The sequence below is a fragment of the Gossypium hirsutum genome, chromosome A03, assembly GCF_007990345.1.
Source record: "Gossypium hirsutum isolate 1008001.06 chromosome A03, Gossypium_hirsutum_v2.1, whole genome shotgun sequence".
NCBI lineage: Eukaryota > Viridiplantae > Streptophyta > Magnoliopsida > Malvales > Malvaceae > Gossypium > Gossypium hirsutum.
The window spans coordinates 43,762,223-43,784,918 of NC_053426.1; the positions used below are offsets into that span (position 1 = coordinate 43,762,223).

The 22,696-nt window shown below is 34.5% G+C and overlaps 1 protein-coding gene across 1 annotated transcript; it reads left to right on the forward strand.

The window, feature by feature from the left end:
• The first annotated feature begins 20,648 nt into the window (after positions 1-20,648).
• On the forward strand, positions 20,649-21,747 carry LOC121225157 (heme-binding protein 2). The gene is made up of 2 exons (XM_041109233.1): positions 20,649-21,025; positions 21,121-21,747. Exons 1-2 carry the CDS (start codon positions 20,823-20,825, stop codon positions 21,554-21,556), a joined length of 639 nt encoding a protein of 212 aa, XP_040965167.1. The 5' UTR covers positions 20,649-20,822; the 3' UTR covers positions 21,557-21,747.
• Positions 21,748-22,696: the final 949 nt, after the last annotated feature.

The following is a 22,696-nucleotide window of genomic DNA, read 5'->3' on the forward strand; positions in this document are numbered from 1 at the left end:
CATTAAAAATTGCTTTGTAAAAGTTATTTATCTATGAACAACCTTTCATTTTCTACCATAAATTTCTAATTTTTAGTATATTCATCCATGACCCAAATTCTAAACCTTGATAACTTTTCAAATTAATCCCCTAAATAGAGAGATTAGACTATCCCGGCTTCAAAAATATAAAAATTATTAAAAATGGGACTTGATTTCATACATTATTGAGCTTGAAAAGTTTAAATCCTCTCTCCTCAGGTTTCCATAGAAATTTTGGGGAAGAATATGAATAAAAAGATGATAATTTATTTTTATTTTTCTATCATCTTTTTAATTAGTTGATTTCCAATTTAATCCTTAATCATTTCTAATTTTTCCATGGATGAGTAATTAAAAACTATACTAACTCTCCTTGAATAGTCTAATTACCATATAAGGACCTCTAGTTTTAAATTCTATAGTTATTGATACCTCCAGCTACTAGAAGGCAACTTTTGCATTTCATGCAATTTAGTCCTTCTCGTAATTAAACACTTAATCGGTAGAATTTTCATACCAAAATTTTCATAAGACTTTCCTATGATAATGTAAACCATAAAATAAAATATAAATAATTTTTATTTTTTTCTCGGATTCATGGTCCTGAAACCACTATTACAACTCTCCCCCCTTAGAAATTTTTGTCCTCGAAAATTCTTACCAAAAAAGAGATTAGGGTATTGCTTCCTCATGGTATCTTCAGACTCCCAAGTAGCTTCCTCTATTCCATGTCATTGTCAGCGAACCTTTACCAATGCTACCCTTTTATTTATTAGCTATTTCATCTCATGTGCTAGTATCTTGATCGGTTCTTCACGATAGGTCATATCAGGTCAAATTTCAACCTCTGTCGAAGGAATAATGTGGGAAGGATTCAATCGATAACGTCGTAACATGGATACATGGAAAACGTTGTGAATTTTATCAAGCTTAAATGGTAATGCTAACCGATATGCATCTGGCCCGACTCTCTCAATAATCTCATACGGCCCTATGAACCGTGGGCTCAATTTTCCTTTACAATCAAATTGAAGAACTTTCCTCCAATGTGATACCTTCAAAAACACTTTATCACCAACTTGAAATCCTATCTATTTTCATTTCAAATCGGTGTAGGACTTTTGATGGTCTGAGGCTGCTTTCAAACTATCTCAAATTATCTTCACCTTTTCTTCTGTTTCACGAATCAAGTCAACTCCATGTATCTTTTTCTCACTTAACTCAGTCCAATATAAGGGAGTTCTACATTTCCGACCGTATAGGGCCTCATACGGTGCCATTTTGATACTGGAATGATAACTATTATTGTAAGCAAATTCAAGCAAAGACAAGTATTTTTCCCAGTTACCTCCAAATTCAAGTACACAAAACTAAAGCATATCTTCTAAAATCTGTATCACACGTTCGGACTGTGTAACATCCCGAATTAAGGCCTAGTAGGAACAGTGTTTTTGAGACCACAAATTCAAAATAGAAATAATTATGTTATGATTGTTTAATGATCTATGACATGTTTGTATGCTTGTGTAAAAATTTCGTGAAGAAATCTTATGGATAAAGTGTCCAATTTGACATTAGGGACTAAATTGTAAAAGATGCAAAATGTGAGTTCTAGAAAATTTTAGCATGAAATTGAATTTGATCATTAATTAGAGATCCTTAAATGGTAATTTGACCAAGTTATAAAATTTTGGACTAAAATGGGCTTGGATAGGTGAAATTTCAAAGAAAGGCATTAAGGGTATTTTGGTAATTTGATAATTAAATGGACTAAAAGACAAAATAAAAGCCAAAACTTGTCCATATTTTCTTCCCCATGGCCGTGTAAACCAAGAAGAAACCATGGCTAGGGTTTTCAAGCTTTCAAGCTCAATAGTAAGTGCATTCAAGCCTAGTTTTTTATGTTCTTTGTATTTTTGAAGTCCTTGTAACATGATCTACCCATTTCTAGCCATCTTTTGAAGTAGGGTTCATGCTTAAAATTTGAAACATGTGTGACATGCATGTGCTTTGATGTTTAATGGAGGAATATGAAAGATTGATGTGTGTTTAACATCTTTTACTGTAACGCCCCAATTTTCGGGAATTTTGTGAATGTTGGCAAAATTTCATGCTTTAATTTTGTCATTTGTGAGTGAAATTATGAAATAGGACCTATGTGAAAATGTTTGAAAATGCTATAGGCTAAATTGAAGTGACCAAATAAATAGGAGTGCAAAATAGGAGGATTTGCATGACAAACCTCCCATTTTACATGAAGTGGCCAGCCATCATGTTGTTGTAGACAAAATGTACACTTGATATCCATAATTTATGGTACAAATTGATAATAGGTTAGGTAAATGTTCCATGATAATGGGTTAGGTAAATGTTTCATGATAAGGATTTCATGTCTTTTGTATTAAAGAATTAAATAGATGAAATATGAAGTTTTATTAAAAGAAAAAGGGGTGAAAAGAAAAGTTTTGTCCATCTTTGTTCATCATAGCTGGAAGTTAGAGAAGATAAAGGAGAGGAGAAAGCTCTTGAGTATTCGGTCATTAGGAGGAGGAAAATTGAAGGTAAGTTCTTGGTACCTTGCTTATTATTTTGAGGTTCATGAGTTCATCTTGATTCTACCTTAACTCTTGAAGCATATTTTGGTTTTTAGTTGTGTTGTGAGCATTTAGTCATGAATTAAAATGAAGGAAATAGTTGTTGTTTCATGTTCTTTTGATGAAAAATGGAAGATAGGTGAAGTTGAGCCAAACAAATGAGCATGCTTGTGCCTTAGATGTTAAAGGGAAAAATCAGCTAACATGTTGTGCTTTAAAATGATGAAATGGAGATTATACTTAAGTAAAATCATAGATATGTGATGATTGATTGGTGATATACATGTTTAAATAACATGCATGCAAGGTATGTGTGAAAGAGTGATTTGGTAATAAATCTGCTTGGGACAGCAGCAGTAACGTGACTTTGGAAAATCACCATAAATTGTGGGAGAAGAATTAGAAGCTGAATAAATTATGTAATTAAAGCTTCATGAGTCTAGTTTCAAATGAAATAAACGAGAATATATTTTGAATTCTGTACAATGAGAAATTTGATTTGAAATGAAGAGTGGTCAGATTAGTCAAATAGTGAAACATGGGAAACTTTAAGAAAAATCTGGTATTGATTGGCCATACCAAAAATTTTGAAAATTTTATGGATAGAAGATATATGAGTCTATTTTCATGGAAAATTAACGGCACTTGATTTGGAGTTTTGTAGCTCCAGTTATAAATAATTTAGTGACTGTTGCTCAGGAAGACAGCTTGCAGTGAAATTATGATTATGTGGTAAACATTGACAAAAATTTGTTAATGAGTTGCTTATTGATTTCTTATAAGCTTACTATGATCTGTAGGTGTGGTTGGCCGAATATTGTAAGGGGTTAATACGTAGTTTGTATTTGAATAGTTAGATTAACGTGTTAGTAATCCAATTGTAGGCAGTTCGTGTGTGGATCTCGTCAGCATATCGTCGCAAACAGGTGTGTAACTAACACCCTCTTTCTTAGTCTGGATCGGCAAAAGCCGAAAAGCTGAAATGCCGAAAATCGGTATTTTGTAGATTTGCGAGTGTGCGAATGCTCGTGAGGTAAATCGATTAATGTTTTTGGTAAGCTGCAATGTTTGGACTGCAAAGTGCATGATTTCTGTGCCCTTGATATTTTTGGGCTTAATGGGCCAAAATTGGAATGATGGGCCAACGGGCCCAATTTGGTAAGAACCCTCGGTACGTGATTCTGTTAGTACGTGAAAAGTAGGAATATGCATGAAAAACCCTAAAATAGATAAATTACTGAAATACCTTTAAAAGTAGAAAATTTACAATTTTACCCCTAGTAGATAAATTACCGAAATACCCCTAGGGTTAAATTGACCTAAATGCATGTTTGACTGTTGTTATTTACTACATGCCATGTTGTTATTATCTGATGCATGGGATTGGGATATTGACGGAGGAAGTACTAAAAGTGGCTTGTCCACATACTGGAGGCTTTGCCTCAATTTACTGTTAACTGAGCAGCAAGGCTGCAACTGTGGAGTGTTGGGCTGGGTGGGTTGAGCTATTCCCCACATGGAGTGTATGGCTGGTACAGGTGGAGTGTAGTGGTTGGTGGGTTGAGTAGTCTCCCCAAATGGGCTTGCATATGTTTATTGATGTTGCATGTATTTTGAAATGGGCCTATGGGCCATACTGTTATCTGAATAAGGGGCTAAGGCCCAGTTTATTGTAATCTGAAAAGGGCTCTGGCCCAGTACCACTGTTACTTGAATGGGCTTAGGCCCAATAGGCTTGAGCTGACTTGGACTTTGAATGGGTTTTCCTTACACACTGAGTTTCCCCAAACTCACCCCTTTTATTTTCATCCACGCAGGTAATCCCCAACCATAGTAGGCTTGGAGCTGTGAGGGAATTTGGTGTGGCCACCCGTTCTGAAAGTTTGATTTTCTTCTGGTGAACTGGACATCCTTTTATTTACATTTGAAGTTTTGGGTTTTTAAATGTAATAAGGCCGCTTAATTATTTTTGATGGTTTTAATATGTATTACTAAGATAGGTATTACTTATTTTAACTGTTGAAATTGGATAGCTTTAGGGCACGTTTTCAAAAACAACAATTGATTTCAAAATAACACGACAACAAATAAAGCTTCCGCAATGAAAGTATTTTCCAAAATTAATCACTTTTCCTAAAAATGACTTAATCAAATCGGTTTCCTAGAAATATCCATGACGTTAAGGTGTGGCAATGGCGGTATGCATGTCTAGGATTGGATCCGAAGGGAGCTTGGTGCTTAAGCAGTCCGATGGACTCACCACCTCTTTTCCGGTTTCCTACCTGGTGCACAGCTTCCATTCACTTTAACCTATAATGAAATTATCTTTTAAAACACTAAGTAAGTTTTTCTGGACCAATAATATAAAATGTTTTGAACGCATGTCGGATCTGGTCATAATGTTTGGGCCGGCTTTGGGGTGTTACATTTACTATGTGGTTTTGCATGAAAATGCTTGTAAAGGACCAAATTGTAAAAGTTGTAAAAGGGGTAGTAGACTTGTGAAATAAAAGAGAAATATGGACTGCTATATGTGTAAAAATGGTTTGGCTAGGCTTGAGTAACAAAGAAAATGTACACATTTCATTTTACAAGCCTAGGGGCGAAAGTGTAATTATGGGAAAGTTTAGGGGTAAAATTGTAAATTTTCCAAAGTATAATTTTTGGATCTATTTGAATAATGTGAGTGTTAAATAAGTTATATTTGATTTTTTAGATCAAGAAAAATGAAATTCAGGCTTAGATCGGGAAAGATCGAAGTTATAGACTGAAACAGAATAAATAGTCGTTCTTGGATTCAAGGTAAGTTCATGTGATAATAATAATGAAATGTTATGTTTGAATTGTAATGCTCATTTATTATTATATAAACCGTAAGATTGTTTATACGGATGTGCTCAATGAGGATTTGACAAGTAAGTTCCTACGAAAATGTTATCGTTGTTTGTGGTTGAAACCTAAATTGGTGTGTTAATTCGATTGTGTTGAGTTATATGTCTATGATGTTATGTACATGATGGTGGCATATATCATGAAATATTTGATAATCCAAATATCTTTTATGTGTTATGTAATGATTGATCATGTATATAATGGAAAGTTGATGGAACATGGTGTTTTGTTGAATTGCGTAAATTATGAAAAGGTAAAATAAAATGAAAATTTATGCTGTGATGAGTTTTATGAGCTATAAAAGTTACCCTTCAAGCAAGTTCAATAGTAATGTGATAAGTAAGAAAATCTCGTTTGAACCTTAGGAATAGTTTAAGATACAAGTGACATGTCACTAGGAAATATGTGATCTGAGCTCCTGAGTTGTGGTCTAAGTTCATGATATATGCGACACATGTTATGGCGTTTTGGGTCCTAGTATTGTACGTCATACCTGTGGCTGGGTAGTCTGACATGTGTTACAGATACCTACCAGCTTTTGTGAGCAGCCCGTGTAGTTACGTTCTGACTGTCAGCTTGTTTGAGTAGGCCCCTGAGTAATGAGATCCCATATAAGACCATGTCTAGGACATGGCATTGGCATCAATATGTGAGATCCCATGTAAGAGCATGTCTGGGACATGGCATTGGCATTGGTATGTGATCCTATGTAAGACCATATCTGGGATATGACCTTGGCATCTTATTATGTGTATGAGAATTCCTGAGTATCTTGAAGTATTCTAAGTGTTCAACGGGTAGTCCAAAGAGAAGTTCAACAAGTAATCCAAAGATTATGTCAAAGAAAGGAGAATGTATGATCATGTTGAAAGGGTACAAGTACGTACTCGAAACTCCTAAGCAATGAGCTTAATATGTGATGAACATGTGGTAATGTTGCACATGAGAAGGTTATGGTTATGAGACATTGATGAGATACGAATGAATGAATTATGATTATAGGACTTTATTGTACACTATGCTAATGATATGATTGCATTATGTTTAAGATACATGACGACCTTGTGGTGAATTATGTTTGAATGAATGATGAACATGAAGTATGGTGCAAATTATGTGTTCATAAGTTATGACATGGGAAGGTAAATGTGTGATAAGAGTTTTGAATGGAAAGTATGTAGATATGACCATAAGATGCTTGTGATATATGCTATGTCGTGACTACTATATTAATTCAAGTAAAAGAATGGCATGGAATGCTTATTATTTTCATACAGGTTTACTAAGCTTTAAAGCTTACTCCCTCCTTTCCATTTCTTTTGGAGTTGTTAGGTTGGCTCGGGGTTGGAAATCGTCAGAGGCAGCATCACACTATCAAGCTATCACCTTTGGGGTATTGATAAACCTTTAGTGTCTTTCAGTGAGTGGCATGTATAGGGACTTAGTTATTATGATATGAGTTCTTATGATTTAGCCAAATGTATCGGCTTATATCAATTTATTGTATATGGCCATGAGATGTGGCTCATATTGATTATGGTTTGTAAGTCTATCTATCCATGCTATGTTCTAATGCTTTGAGATGTGATGAAGTAGTCATGCTTATTTGCTATGAATGGTTAGTGTTATGACATATGCGCATGATGAATGCTTTAGGATCAATTGAAATGGTCATAGCCAATAAGTAATTGTGTGATATGGTAAAAAGATGAAGATGATTGAACATGAGTGCTTGATGATTAAGTTAGGATTAATTGATAAGTAGAAAATCATGAATTAATGGTAAGAGTGGTAACACAATGGCAAGGCCAACGAATATGAATTGTTGTGCCCAGACTTAGTATGTAACAGTCCGGTTTAGACCCTAGTCAGAATAGTAGTTTCAGGACCACAAATACGAGTAAGAAAAATATTTAAATATTATTTTCTGTGCTTAAAATATGTGAATTGACATGTGTTAAAGTTTCGTATGAAAATTTGATCATTTGTGTGATTAATTTGATAAAAGCACCTAATCGTGTAAAATGCAAAAGTTGCCTACTATTTGTTAAAGTGCTTAATTGATGTGTCTTATTAAATGTGAGGTCCTTATGTTGTGAATAGACCATTATTAACTTGAATGGACTATTATGGGCATGAATTAAATGAGTTTTATGTTTTATCATTAAGGTTATTATGGTAATTAGCACATTATGTTAATATAATTAAAACAAAACATAAAAAATTGGTCATTTTATGTTCATCTTGCCAAAAATTCAAAGAAAAAGAAAGAAAATAAACTTTCTAGGGTTCAGCCAAACAAATTGATGATTAAGGTATGATTTTTGATCCGCTTTTGATAATTTCTACATTTTTGTAATCATTGCACTGTATTCTATCAAGCCCATGCCCTAATTTTTTATTTTGTTGATAATTTTGAAATATGCTATTGATGAAATTGTGAGCTTTGTGATGTTAGTTGTTGGAAAAAAAAAGATATGTGTTGGGTTGATATATTTTGTCTTTGAATGTTTTATGAATTTGAGTAAAATGGGCTAAATTGTGAAATTTGTAAATTGAAGGACTAAAATGTGAAATAAATAAAATATATAGACTTATATGAATACTATGAGAATTTGGCCTAACATGAGTATTTGGAAATTTTGTATATTTTGTTAATTTTGTGATTAGGGACTAAATTGTAAAAATGTAAAAATATAAGGGTTAAATTGTAAAATGCCCTAAATATATGTTTTTAGATTGATTTGAGTGATTTGGTAGTTAAATTTGAATTTATATAGATCAAGAATTAAAGAAAATAGAATTAGATCAGGGAAAGTCAAAAGTCGTCGAGTAACCGATTCCGTCAATCCGAATCCGTACGAGGTAAGTCTATATACAAATAAATGTGTTTTGAATTGAATTACTATCAATTATATGTTATTGGTCTATGATGAATGAATATACAAGTTGAGAAAAATGAGATATCCGAGAAAGTATCGACAAATTCATAAACATCAAACCAAATTATAGTGCAAATGTGCTTGGTTTGATGTCCTTCACACAGCCATGACACGCCCGCGTCCTAGCCCATGTGCAAAAACATGGACATTCTGTTTCTAACGTCAGCATCCCCAAAATATCACATGGCCAATGCACACGCCCGTGTGCTAGGCCATGTCCACCACACGGCTGAGACACACGACCGTGTCTCTGCCAATGTGTTTACTATCATGCATACTAACTTGAAATTTTTACCTGCAGGGGACACACGGCTAGACCACACGCCCATGTAGGGGTGTGCAAAATTTGGGTAAAACCGAAAAAATTTGGTTAACCGACCGAATTCGGTTAATCGGTCGGTTAACCGAATTAATTCGGTCGGGGTTCGATTAATAATTTTTTGAGTTTTCGATTAACGGTTAATTTAGTCCGAAACCAGTTGGTTAACCGAATAATTTCGATTTAACCAAAAATATTAATAAATAAATTTATAATATATAAATAGCCCACTATTTATTCAAACCCAATTCAACATAAACCCAAATACCCAATCTAATATATATTAACCCAAGTACCCAACCCAACCCAATCATAAAAATTACAAATAATTTAATAAATAAAAATAAAAATAAAAAAACATATAATTTTATACAAATAATTCAGTTAATTCGGTTAATTTGGTTAATTTGGGTAATTCGGTTAATTCGGGTAATTCGGTTAATTTGATTAATTCGGTTAATTTTATACTTATTTTAATCAAAAATAAAAAATATATATAATTTTCAGTTAATTCGGTTAACCGACTGAATTAATCGAAAAAATTTCAATTCGGTTAATTTTTTTGAAAAAATTTTGGTTCGGTTAACGGTTAAAAATTTTGAAAGGTTAATTAATTCGGTTAATGTTATTTCGGGCCGGTTAACCGATTGAACACCCCTATGCCCATGGGGCTGACCGTACGTCACACACGATCTAGACACGCCCATGTGTCTACCCGTGTGGACAATATAATAGCAACCACAATCAAGATAAGACTATCCCATGCAACCAAATCAACCACAATAAACAACATTTCATTTGTGCATTTTACTCATCTATGAAAATAACATCTTTGCATATAAATCAAAATGAATATTAGCCATCATTCAAGGCTTAATACAAAATGAAGGGTTCCCAACCCAAGCCAACACATTTGGCCAGTTTTCAATGACACAAAAATAGCAAAGTCTAAGCCCTATACATGCCATATTCAAAAATATAAATCAAACTATACTGACTTCCGTTGATCCTTGAGCTAGATAGGCGGCATTATAAGAAAATGGAAAAGGAGAGGGAGTAAGCATAAAGCTTAGTAAGTTGCACATAAATAAATATACAACATATCTTTATCATTCATCAACAAGTATCATAATACACAAGTGGCATAAGCAAGACTTACTCATCAATATTCATTACACCTCATATAGCATATATTGAGCTCACATTTCATACATACCATATAGGTACCTGTACCACTCACGACACGGTTATACTTTCCTAGTTAACTTTAAATCATACTTTCACCGTTAAACCATATGGAACATTATCGGATACTCATTTAGCCTCAAATATGGGGTCAGAAATCGACGCCATGTCCCAAACATGGTCTTACACAAGTTCTAGTATATCTGTGATGATGCCATGTCCTAGACATGGTCTTACACTGACAGATCTCGTAACTGATGAATGTCCTAGACATGTCTTACACTAGCTTACGTCTCGAGGCCGATACATGTCCCAGACATGTCTTACACTAGCACTCGTCTCAATGCCAATGCCATGTTCCAAACATGGTCTTACACTGGCTCTCATAATGTGGCCGATGCATGTCCCAGACATGTCTTACACTAGCTCACACAAGTGACCCAAATGTCATGGCATGAATATCCGATTTATTTCCTGAGGTTCATTCAGGAATTCTATTATCTCTATTCTCATCATATTATCTCATTTCCAAAATCAAACAATTCATGCTATAATAATTCAAATACAATTCAACACATACATAAGCAATGTAGTTGTATTATTTACATACAACTTACCTCGGATTACAAAATGTGGTGACTAGTCGATTTAGTCGCTTTGCTTGGTTTTCCCCCAGTCTAGGTTTGGATTCGGTATTTCTTGATCTATAATAGAAAAACGCACTTATTTATTCACTTTATCAATCTAGGCACTCTACAGTTCATAATTGGGCAAGATGACCAATTTGCCCCTAGACTTTTGCAAAATGACCATTTTACCCCTAAGTTCGAAAATCAATTTTTATCGAATTTCTTCACCTCTTAAGCCTATCCGAACCCTTTTTACTCTTATAGAAACTCCACATTCTCACTATTTCACATATTTAACAGCTATTTTACAACTTGTGCAAAATGGTCCTTTTAGGTGTTTTCATGCTAACACCTTTCACAAAAGTTGGTTATGAGACACCCAAGACTCATTTTCTTCCACAAAAACTTAGCAAACATTACAAATCCTTTCATGGATAAACCCTAAACTCTTATTCATTTTGCAAAATAGTACCCTCATTTGAAAGCTTATGCTCCAATGGTCTCAAAAGTACAAAAATATTCAAGAAAAGCCATAAAAATTACTTACTTGCAAGAGGAACGAGTTGCTGAAATTTTTGAAGCTCAAACCCCTAACAATGGCTGAAAAATCAGTGGTAAAGAAGAAAGAATGAAAGAAAAAGATGGTAGCTAGGCTTAGGGCATTATTATATCATACATTATGTCATCAACTTACCTAATGTTGACTTTTCAACATTTTTACCTCCCATGGCCGGCCAAGCTATCACAATAGGGTCTAATTGTCCTTTAAAGACCTCCAATTTTTATTCTCTAGCTATTTGACACTTTTAGCTATCAATTTAAAACTTTTGCATTTTATGCGATTTAGTCATTTCTCGCAATTAGACTCGCAAACGTCAAAATTAACTCACCAAATTTTTCATACACTTATATAAACATCCAATGACTCCAAAATAGTAATAATAAAATAATTTATTCAACTCTGGATTTGTGGTCCTGAGACCACTATTCTGACTAGGCCTTAAATCAGGCTGTTACAATTACATCTTGACTTGTATACTTGCAGATACCGCATTGTCATTCTATATTTTATTATAGTATTCACACTCTGGTGCTAGTATGCCCGAAGGCGGTCACAGATCGGGCCGGATCAAAGGTGTTACAGGAAATCATATAGAGGTTAACTATGTGAGGAATATAGGATATAACCCTTACTCCAACACCTATAACCTGGGATGGCGTGACCACTCTAACATTAGGTGGAGAGGGAACCAAGGGGGACCTCCTAATCAAGGGAACCAAAACTTTAATACTTTAAAATCCAATGCGCCATATTAGCCTCTATAACCTTTTAGGGCACCCCAAGATTAAGAGAGAAAACTATCCTATAATAGTTTCCCTCCATTGTCGATTAGGGTAAGTAAGGTAGACGTGCACCAAATTCTTGGTCAATTAGACCAAGTCTTGCAATTATTGCAAAACAACTTAGCCTCTACAATACCCAGTAATATCAAACCTAATCTGAAGAAGGAAGAGAAGGAACACACCAAGGTGATCACCCTTAGATCAGGGGTTGTGGTTAAGGACCCTACCGAATCAAGTTATGGGGAGAAAGAAATTAGTGAGAAGGATGAGAGCACCTGCACTCCTAGTGTTGGAGGTGGGGTGGGAAAGAATGAAGGACCTAAAAGTGAACCCATACAAATTGAAACTGATGATAAAGCCATTCAACCACCACTACCACCACCAAGCCCAAAGCCATACCATTTCTTTCATGTTTAAAAGGCGAGAAGAAGAAAGAGAGTGAGGAGTTCTTGCAATTCCTCAATATGTTTAAACCCTTAAATGTGAACCTCCCCTTGTTAGAGTTCCTTAAGAAAATTCCCATATACACGAAATTCCTTATGAATGTTAAGTCTCATTAGAAGAAAATAGAGAGAGGAGAGCAAATCACTTTTAATGAGGAATGTAACGCGGTAGTGTCTAGGAGAGTTCCTCCTAGGCTAAAAGATCTTGGTAGCTTTACTATCACAATAGAGATGTAACACCCCTAACCCGTACCTGTCACGGGAACAGGGTTTCAAAGCATTACCAAAACATTCAGAACATTTTTCCATTAAACTACTTAAATTACTATTCATTTACCAAGATCATTCATAATGTCCCTTGATCGAGCCCTCGAAGCCCAATACGAGCTTTAGAATCGAGTCGAAACTAAATTAAGACATCTAAGAATTTTTTGCTACTTTTCAAAAAAAATTCAAGGTGCAGGGCTCACACGCCCGTGTGGTCCAAGGGACACACCCGTGTGACCCTGGGACATGCCCATGTTGGATGTTGTGTTCGACCCGATGTAACTCTCTGACTTACACACATGGCCATGCCACACGCTTGTGTGCTAGACCATGTGGTTAATTAATTCAATTCGAAATTACGTACAGGTTTCACACGGCCAAGACACACCCCGTGTACTAGGCCGTGTGGCACACACAGCTGAGACACACGCCCATGTCTCTGCCCGTGTGCCCAATTTGAGCATTTTGTTTCTCAAAATTAAGGTGTAGGGGACACACGGCCTAACCACATGCCCACGTTACCAGGCCGTGTGTCACACACGGTCTAGACATAAGCCCGTGTGTCTGCCTATGTATTTCTCACCCAAATTTTCACCCAAGACCTGTTTCAAACACACATCCAAAACCAACCAATTCAAGCATTCAAATTGGGAAATCCTCATCATGCAACAAGGCATATCACTACATGAATATGTGTTTACAAACTTACCTTGGAATAACTTAAGCATTAGCATCATTTGATCACAAATACATAACATATCACATATGAATATAACATCATAACCTATTTAATCATGCCAAAATAAACCATTACTAGCCATTCGAATGGCTAGGTTACAAAATAACATTTCTAGCCACTATTGGCCAAGTTGTCCTATACATGTCATTATACCAAAATGATTTCTACTAAGTATACCCAAAATAGCTAGTTGATAGTGTGACGATGCTCCAATGATCTTCCAACCTTCACGAGCTTTTGAGCACTATAAAATAGGGGAGAAATAAAACGAAGTAAGCATTATATGCTTAGTAAGTTCATATAATAGAAACTAAACTTGCCAATTTTGTTTATTAATATCTAGGCATACAATGTTATGTTTCCATAAGCAATATTCTTTCAAGTCATTATCATATCATATCAAGATTTTCATGCCATTTCAAGAGTTTTACATTCGTTGAATCATTGAATTCTGATGGATGCTTAAGTAGTACACTCGAAGTGTACGATTCAATAATCTGTCAATTCCTTATTCAAGGGTACCCCTTAGGGCACGTAACCAAGAAACACTCTCTTGAGCCACTTATCATATAACAGGATTACCAGTCTAGGCTAAATCCTTTATATAACGTATGCTCAGAAGAGCTCGATTAGAATTAAGTCCAGGCTAAACCCTAATCATAACGTATGCTCGAGAGGTATTATATCGGGATTAACTGTTCGGGCTAAATCCTTTTTGTAACAAGGTCAATGGGATTACACATTCAAGCTAAATCCCGTCCGCAACAAATGCAAGACCTCATTCATTTTGGAAAGCATACCTACTCATCAGAACTCTATATTCAATCGGGACTTAACCCCTTTTTCACTAGTTCAAGCATGTATCAATTTTCCATCATAGCATGCAAGTAAAGAACTTCAACATAAATCACATTACATACAAAAACGACATTCAATTAACATAATTTCATGCCCGATTAAGTTACACGAACTTACCTCAACACTTGTTCGCATAAAAGTCTACTAATCCGAAATATTTTCTTTTCCTTTATCTAACCTCGAATTAGTGTTGTCCGGATCTATATAAATAAATTTAACCATCAATTTCATACATTCCATATTTAAATGGACTCAATTTACGTCCTAGGTAAAATTACCATTTGCCCCTAAATTTTCCATAAATTCTGATTTTGTCCTTAGGCCCGGAAAATGAAACTTGTGCAAATTACTCCCCATTCCAAGCCTAACCAAAGCCCCATTACAAATTTTCCAGCACATGTATTCATAAAATTTCAAAATTTTTCATTAAATTTTACAACTTTTCATTTTAGTCCCTAAATCATGTTTCATCAAAAATCACTTTGTAAAAGTTGTTTATCTATCAATAATCTTTCATTTTCTACCATAAATTTCTAATTTCCAGAATAATACATCCATGACCCATTTTCATAACTTGATAACTTTTCAAATTAATCCCTTAAATAGAGAGATTAAGCTATCTCGATTTCAAAAATACCAAAATTACTAAAAATAGGATAAGAGAACTTACCCAATTAAGCCTTGAAAGTTTCCCCTCTCTCTCCTAGGGTTTGCATAAAATTTTAGGTCGAAGATGACAATAATAATATGATATTTTCTTTTATCATCTTTTAATTAATTTAATTATTTCAAATTCAAATTTAGTCCTTGACCTTTTCTAATTTTTCCATGGATGAGTCACCAAGAATCTACATACTTTTCTTTAATGGTCTAATTACCATATAAAGACCTCTATTAAAACTTCTCAAATCAATCCACTCGGCTACGACAATCAAAGCGGTCTAAGTTTTCCTTTCCTTTATTTTCTAATAATTATTCTTATTATTTTTGTCATTTTAAATTTTAGTTTTTAATTCATTGATTGATTGCTTGTGGCTAGTTGGTTAGTTGGTTTTTGTTTGTTTAAAATCAAGAAAATTATAAATTTTCCCCCGAGACAACGAAAATAGTCTTGATCCCAAATTGCCTCAGTTCCATTGTTCGAATTTGATGGCATTAAATTTGCCCAAAAAGAGGCCATGGATTTCTATCAAACTACCTAGGGACGGATGTTCATCCCTGAATGTTGTTTTGACCCGACCTCCTCTTTTAATGATAAAATTAGGATGAAGTCTGCTTTCACCAGTGGGACGATTTTTGCTTGTTTCCTAAGCAACATGTCAATGTACCCATAGTATTTGAGTTTTACTCCAATTTAAAATTTTCTAAATGTGATCGGGTGTACGTCAGGCATGCCAACAGAGACATTTTCCCCGCTACCATTTGCGAATATTATGGCCTCTCGTGTTACGAGGAGGACGATATGTTGTCCCTTGATTTAAACCACTTTACTAACGTCGACACAGATGCCATTTTAAACTACCTTATGGAAGGTAAATACGAATGGAAGTGAGAAGCTTCATTGGGATAACCTCTCTCTTTTAAGCAAACAATCATGTTCCTTATTACAAAAATTTGGATGCAATTTATATGTACTCGTTTGTACCCTGCATTGGATACTAATAACGTTAATGTTTTTAGATCAGCCGTATTATATTCTATCTTGTAGTGCAAAAGAATTTGTGTAGGTACATGGATCAATCAACAGATGAAGCAATGCATTATGAGTGGTAAGGTGCGTATCTATTTCCCGCACTTGATCACTAACCTGTATCGCAGGGCTGGTGTAGACACCACATCCACCGAGCAGATTTATCATCCCACTTACAGCATCATCAATGATTCCTTGCTTCACCAATTCTAAGAGCTTCATAGGAAGCAAATTCAAGAGCAGAATCAACAAAGTAATGAAAAAAATAAATATACCTCGAGCAGCGAAAAAGCTGAGAAACAAGAAAAAGATTGAAGGTGAACCTACACAGTGGCAATGTCAGTTAGGCCATGACGTATGATACAATACTTGAATGCATGAGGCAATGAAGCTATTCGTGAACACATTTATGGTTAGTCAAGGATCAGAGGCTATAAAATGTCCTGCCCGGTCAAGTGACTCGTCTGAGGGCGAGAATGACGGAGAGGAGAAGCCAATGTGAAAAAGAATGACAAAGGTGAGGCAGCAGATGACGAGCCATCAAAGGGTGACGAGGGGACATCACATGCGAAGGTTATGGAAAATGTATTCACACCTACATAGGATGTTGACCTCGGAGAGCAGAACACGCTCATCCGTCAATTGCGCACCAAGAAAACCACTCCCAAAGGAATAAATATACCAAGAATTGATGAAACTAATTTGGAGGACAACACGTCCAATGCTTAGTTACATGTGTTTGCACTTTCTTTCAAATTTTTAATGCAACATGTAAACTATTAAACACTTTTGGATTTTTTTCTTATTATTTTTATTTTGTGTACTGTGTTGGTTGTTTTTGTTTTTCTTTGTTTTTTCTTCTTATGTCTAGCAAGTTACCCTAAAAGACTACTCAACATTTCGAGCTTCAACAAGGAGGTGGACCCCGAGCTAGTCTGGTACGCCATTTTAGGAAAGTCCAGTAACCTCCTATCTTTTACTTAGGACACATTGGGGACAATGTGTAGTCTAAGTGTGGGGGGGTGCACATAATATTATGTGTTTTATTTTTCTTGTTTTTATGTATGTTTGTGTGTTTATTTTAACTTTTTTTCCTTTTTCAAAAAAAATTCATAAAATATTTTCTGTTTTGTTTTAAATTTTTCAAAAATCCCAAAATTTTTTTTCATTTTTGTTTTTCTTTTGTGTAATTGCATGATGATTGGACTATAATTAGGCAATAAGTTATTAGTTGTATATATCTAATAAGTAAATAGAATTGCCAAACTTGTAGACTTTGAATGATTCTAGATAATTTCTTATTCTTAATTGTAGATTAATTAGTTCAATTAGTTAATGTGTATAATAGACGAGAGGCAATAACCAAAATGAAAATGTATAAAATGTACCACATGATGAATAAAGTATATGGATCATTGTAGATAAATAATTTGAATTCCTAATTGTTCGTTTAAGTAGATGTATGCTTAAAAAATTTGTTGTTAGATGATTAATTCAGGAAAGATCTTAGGCATTGTTTGATATAGCCTAAAGCCGAAAAGCTTACCTATTGCTATATACCCCTGGTTCCTATATCTTTGAGCCTCAAGTATCCTTTTCTGGTAAGCCTTAATATCAAAGCCTCAAGCCAATATGAGTATAGTACTCAATCCTTCTTTGTCTCGTTCATTAATTACACTACATAAGGGATGTCGATCCATAGACATTAAGGGATAGTAGAAACATTATGGTGGCTTTGTGTGTGAAAAAAACAGAAAATGAAGGGATTACAGGAATTAATACGTTTAAAATAAAGTGAACGAAAAAATGAAAATAAATAAGAATATATTTGAATCAAATTAAGCTCAAAAATAAAAATCTTTTGATTTACAATTATAGATTTTGCAGGTACTAATCTCGCGTTATACCTTCTATCATTTTGAAGAAATAAGGTATGTGAGAGAAGAAGAAATAAGAAAGTGAGCTTGTAAATAAATTAGGGATGAGTAGGGAACAATGTCGTGTGCTTAACTGTTTCTAGTGCTTGAACTTATTTTGAGTATATGTTGTTTGAATCTAGACTGTCCTAAGTCTCAAAACGCTGCAAGCCTAGAAGATCTTTGGGACTCAAATAAGTCACCAACACAATAATTTATAAATAGCTTGCATTTTTTTGAACGAACATGACTAATTCTTTTTAAATATCTATGAGTGATCCGTATGATTTATTTTGATAGACAACACCTATACATATGTTCATTTACGTTGCCTCTACATCTATTAACATTTCAACTTCGTGAACTAATTATGTTTGCATTAGGAATAAAAAAGTTAGCTAGTTATCATTCTTTAGTTGCATGTGAGGTAATTCTTGTACTAGTTTGATGTTTTACTGCTATGTAACTTAATTGTCTAATTTAGTCCAAGGGTCATCTTTTTTTTTTGCGTGTTTGGTGTGTTTGCTTGAGGACAAGAGGACAAGCAAAGAGTTAAGTGTGGTAGAGTTGATCTATCACAAATTGATGGGACAAATTAGGCTTTTCCGAAGAAGCTTATTCTTTAGTAAAATAGCGTCTTTTGTATAGTTTTTTCGTTTTTTTTAGATTTTTAGTTAATAAGTGAATTTTTGCCTATTTTGTGACTCAATTTGACCAATAGAGTCACTAAGAGGCCTAACGTGTGATTGAGTGGTGTAGGGACGTGTTGGATGTTGAAAACGAGTAAAACGACACCAAATCCAAGGGTGTCGCGATATCCACACCTTGGAATCAAGGTACCTCCAACAATATGGAAGATTGGAGACACATTTCAGTTGTATCACGATATCCTCTTTGGATATTACGATATCCACCTTTCCAAGAAGACCCCAAGGCTCAACATTGCCCGAGGTATTGCTATATCATCTTTTGGGTATCATAAAATTTTACTAAGATCACATGGTATCAATTATATATATAACATTTCCATAGTTGTAATCATCTCACTCGCATATTCATACATTATATTTGATCACATGTGCATTTCGTACACATGTATATTGTTCTATCGCATAACAATTATTTTTCAATTTAGTAAAACCATTGTTTCTTGCTCAAATTCACAATCACAACTCCATTTCATCATCAAACACACATATTTCATATTATAAGATATATTGCAATATAATTTTCATATCACATATCATAATTTAAGTATTTCATATCATTTCCCATTTTATTCATTTTAGTCCTCTACTTCAATGTTCCATATCAAATTCAATCAAAACATTTTATATTATCATAATAGACTCACCTCAAGGGTCAAACAATCAATAAACATGCATATAAAATCAAACATTTCTATCCTAAATCATAAAAGTACAAACCGAGGTTTCGCACGTTACTCGTCGATGATTTTCGCTTTTCCTTTCCCTTTCCCTTTCGGTTGTTTGGTGTTGTGGTTAGCTACGAATAACCATAAAACATATCATACAACCATTTCCAACCAAATCAAAGTCAAATACCAATTTACACAAAATTTTCAACTTATTCAATTTAGTCCCTAAAACTAGGACTATCATAACTTTCAATTTAGAACTTCTAATTAAAATTTGATTTCACCAAAACTAATTAGGGACCCTCTATTTCGTATTCCTACCTATACTTCATGACAGTTTTCCATTTTATTCAATTTGGTCCATAATGTACGAAACTAACAATTAAGTTTTACAATTTAGTCTTTTTCATATACTAAGCTTAATTTATAACAATTTAAAACCAAAACCATTCAATTCTCAACCGAAAACTTTCTAAAATTTTAACATTTTCACAAATTAGTAAATGAGTTAGCTAGATCAAGCTCTCATGATTCGATTTCCATAGAAATCAAAGAAAAATGGCTAGGGACTTACTTGAATTAAAGTAAAAAAGAAAAAGAAAAGCTTGAAACCCTAGCTACGACATCAAGTGTTTTCTTTCTTGCCTAAAATTGGTTGGAGGAGATGATATTCTCTTTTTTTCCACCAAAAATTAACTTATATACTAGGATTAAATTATCATTTAGTTTAATTAATCATGTTTTAACCAAATAAATCTTAATTAATCTAAGTTAATGAATAATTAATCATGTTGTCCCCTAACATATGATTTAAAATGGTATAATTGTTGTTTTGAAACTTTGGCTAATTCCAATTTAAGTCCCCAAGTAATTTACTAATTAAAATTTTATAGCGATTAGATTTTTATATAAAGTTAAGACTTGACTAAAGGCTAAGATTACACTCTCTCTTTTCAAGAGTTTTTTAAAAAGTTTCTCCTATCTATTCTACATGTCCTTGCACTTTTACATGAAGAAACTCTCTTAAAAACCTCTTGAATGGAGAGTGTGTGTAATCTTAACCTTTGATCAAGTTTTAACCTTATCATTTTCATCCTATTTTTCTTATTCTTAAGATTCTTCAAAAAGATCACTTACAATAATTCTACAAATACCATGGTCAAATGATTAACAAAAAGCTTCGTTCTAATGTTCGGATAGAAGTGGTGTTTACCATTGAATAGTGGGGGAGATAAAATGATGACCTCCTTCCACATTTGTAATCTTGATTCAATAATCATTCTTCAATCAAAACACTAACTTCTCGTATCTTTTTAATTTGAATTGTTTTGGGTTTGGGTTAATTTAAGTTTAAAACGGAAAAGTTCATAGAATTTTTATTATTAAATTAAATTAATAAAAAGAATTTAAATTCAAATAAAAATGAGAATTATACTAAAATAATATTAGACGTGGGAGAATAGTTAGTTAACCCACATAGTGTTCGTAAAGAAGTCAACTGACCAATAAGGGACAGATCGGTTAATCCACGGCACACTCTCATTTCTTTAAATACAGAACGTCTTCCTTAAGCAAACACCGAAAACCTAAATATTGAAGAAGAAAATGGCGAAAGCTCCAAGGTTGAAGATAACGGTGATAAACTTGCTATGTTTGGCGGTGCTCTGCGGGGCAACTGAATCGCCACAGTACGAGGTGGTACACGCCGAATCCGATTTCGAAATCAGACACTACCGGGACGCCACGTGGATGTCTGCAACCGTTAACGACCTTTCCTTCCAAAAAGCCACCTTATTTGGGTTTCACAGGTACCCCCTCTAAATTTAACAAATTTATTATTGATCTTGATTCTTTGCCAATTAATTCAGGATTATCTTTTAAAATAAATTTGTGGGTGAGACAGATTATTCCAGTTTATACAAGGTGCGAATATGAATTATTCTCGGGTAGCCATGACATCGCCGGTGGTGACGAGCCTAGTCCCGGGAGCTGGGCCACTTCACTCATCAGCCTATGTTGTCCGATTTTACTTGCCTGCCAAGTTCCAGGACAGTCCACCAACCCCACTTCCGGAGCTAAACCTGAAACCTTACGCATGGGATTCTCACCATGTTGCTGTGAGAAAGTTCTCAGGATTTGCTACGGATGATATTGTGGTCAAAGAGGCTGCGAAGCTGGCTACTAGTCTGAGTTTGTCTCCATGGGCTAACGCTACATCTGCTACTCACTACACTTACTCTATTGCTCAGTATGATCCTCCCTTCAGATTTTTTGGCCGCACCAATGAAGTCTGGGTGGATGTTGATGCCTCTCGTTTTGCTGGAAAAGCATCCTTTTGAAACATCGCTTGCCTTTGTCTTCTTGTGCGTGTGTCATACTGGAACTACATCTTTAATCTTAATCATGTGTATTCTAGCTTATGTAATTATATATGCTAAAACTTGAGATATCTTAATGTAATTTTAAACAATATAAGCATTTATAGAATCCAAACCTATGTAAACAAAATGTCAGATTCTTTTCCAACTTATACAGCGTTTTTTTTTTCCAATGAATCTTCCTACCTAACAAATGAATGAATAAAAGAGTTTTGCCTGTACGATCAGGCTAACTATACCAATTACTCAATTGCTGTGTTCAGTATCAATGTGATCACCGTTTTGCATGAAGATAATAAGATGGCAAAGGTACCCCGACATTGGAAACCTTCCTGCCCAGCATGGGAAGCTTTATTTGGCTGCAATGCACAACAAGGAAGAGGGAGAGTAGCAGAACTAAAAGAAAAACTGTAGATGACATCTTTAAGTTTCTTATAGTTGAAATGCTTGGAGAAGCTTCCCTAGTATCTAGCTGATAGACTAGTGCAGCACCTAATGTCCATGAAAGGTCGCCTGGGCCAAATGCAATCTCTGCATTGCCAAGGCATAGAGCATCTTCAATAACTGATGCCACATAAGACACCCAAAAACAATAATATCCAGCATACTTTTGTCTTTGGAAATCACTGTTCCACTAGGTCAATGATGATGAACATAACTGCTCACCCTTCTTCCAAATCTCTGTCACACTGGCCCTTGGTGATACGGGGTTGCGCGCGGACCAAGATCGAGTTGCCAAGTCACGAGAAACTCCTACGAAAACCCTAAACAATTAGATCTGAAACGAAACAGAAAATTAAAAGATTAGATTTTTGAATTTTCAGATCTGAAATAAAATCCCCAAATCAGCAAAGAATCAAATTGAGAATAGAAATAAGTGTTAGGGTTCTTGAAACCCTCAAGGAGATTGTGATTCTGCCCAATTGAACACCAAGATAGTTTTCCCCAAATTTCGACAATCTAATTTCACCCAAAAAGAGTATGGAAAAACCCTAAAAATTGGGGATTTTTGGGCTGATTCCTTAAGATAGAAAAATGCTGAAAACACAATAAGAACAGAAAATAGATTAGATAATGATTCAGCACAAGTAGAAATAAAGA

Coding starts and splice junctions, on each gene's coding strand:
- LOC121225157 (XM_041109233.1), top strand. CDS start 20,823: ATGGCGAAAGCTCCAAGGTTGAAGATAACGGTGATAAACTTGCTATGT. Junction 21,026..21,120: donor ACCTTATTTGGGTTTCACAG/GTACCCCCTCTA, acceptor TGGGTGAGACAG/ATTATTCCAGTTTATACAAG.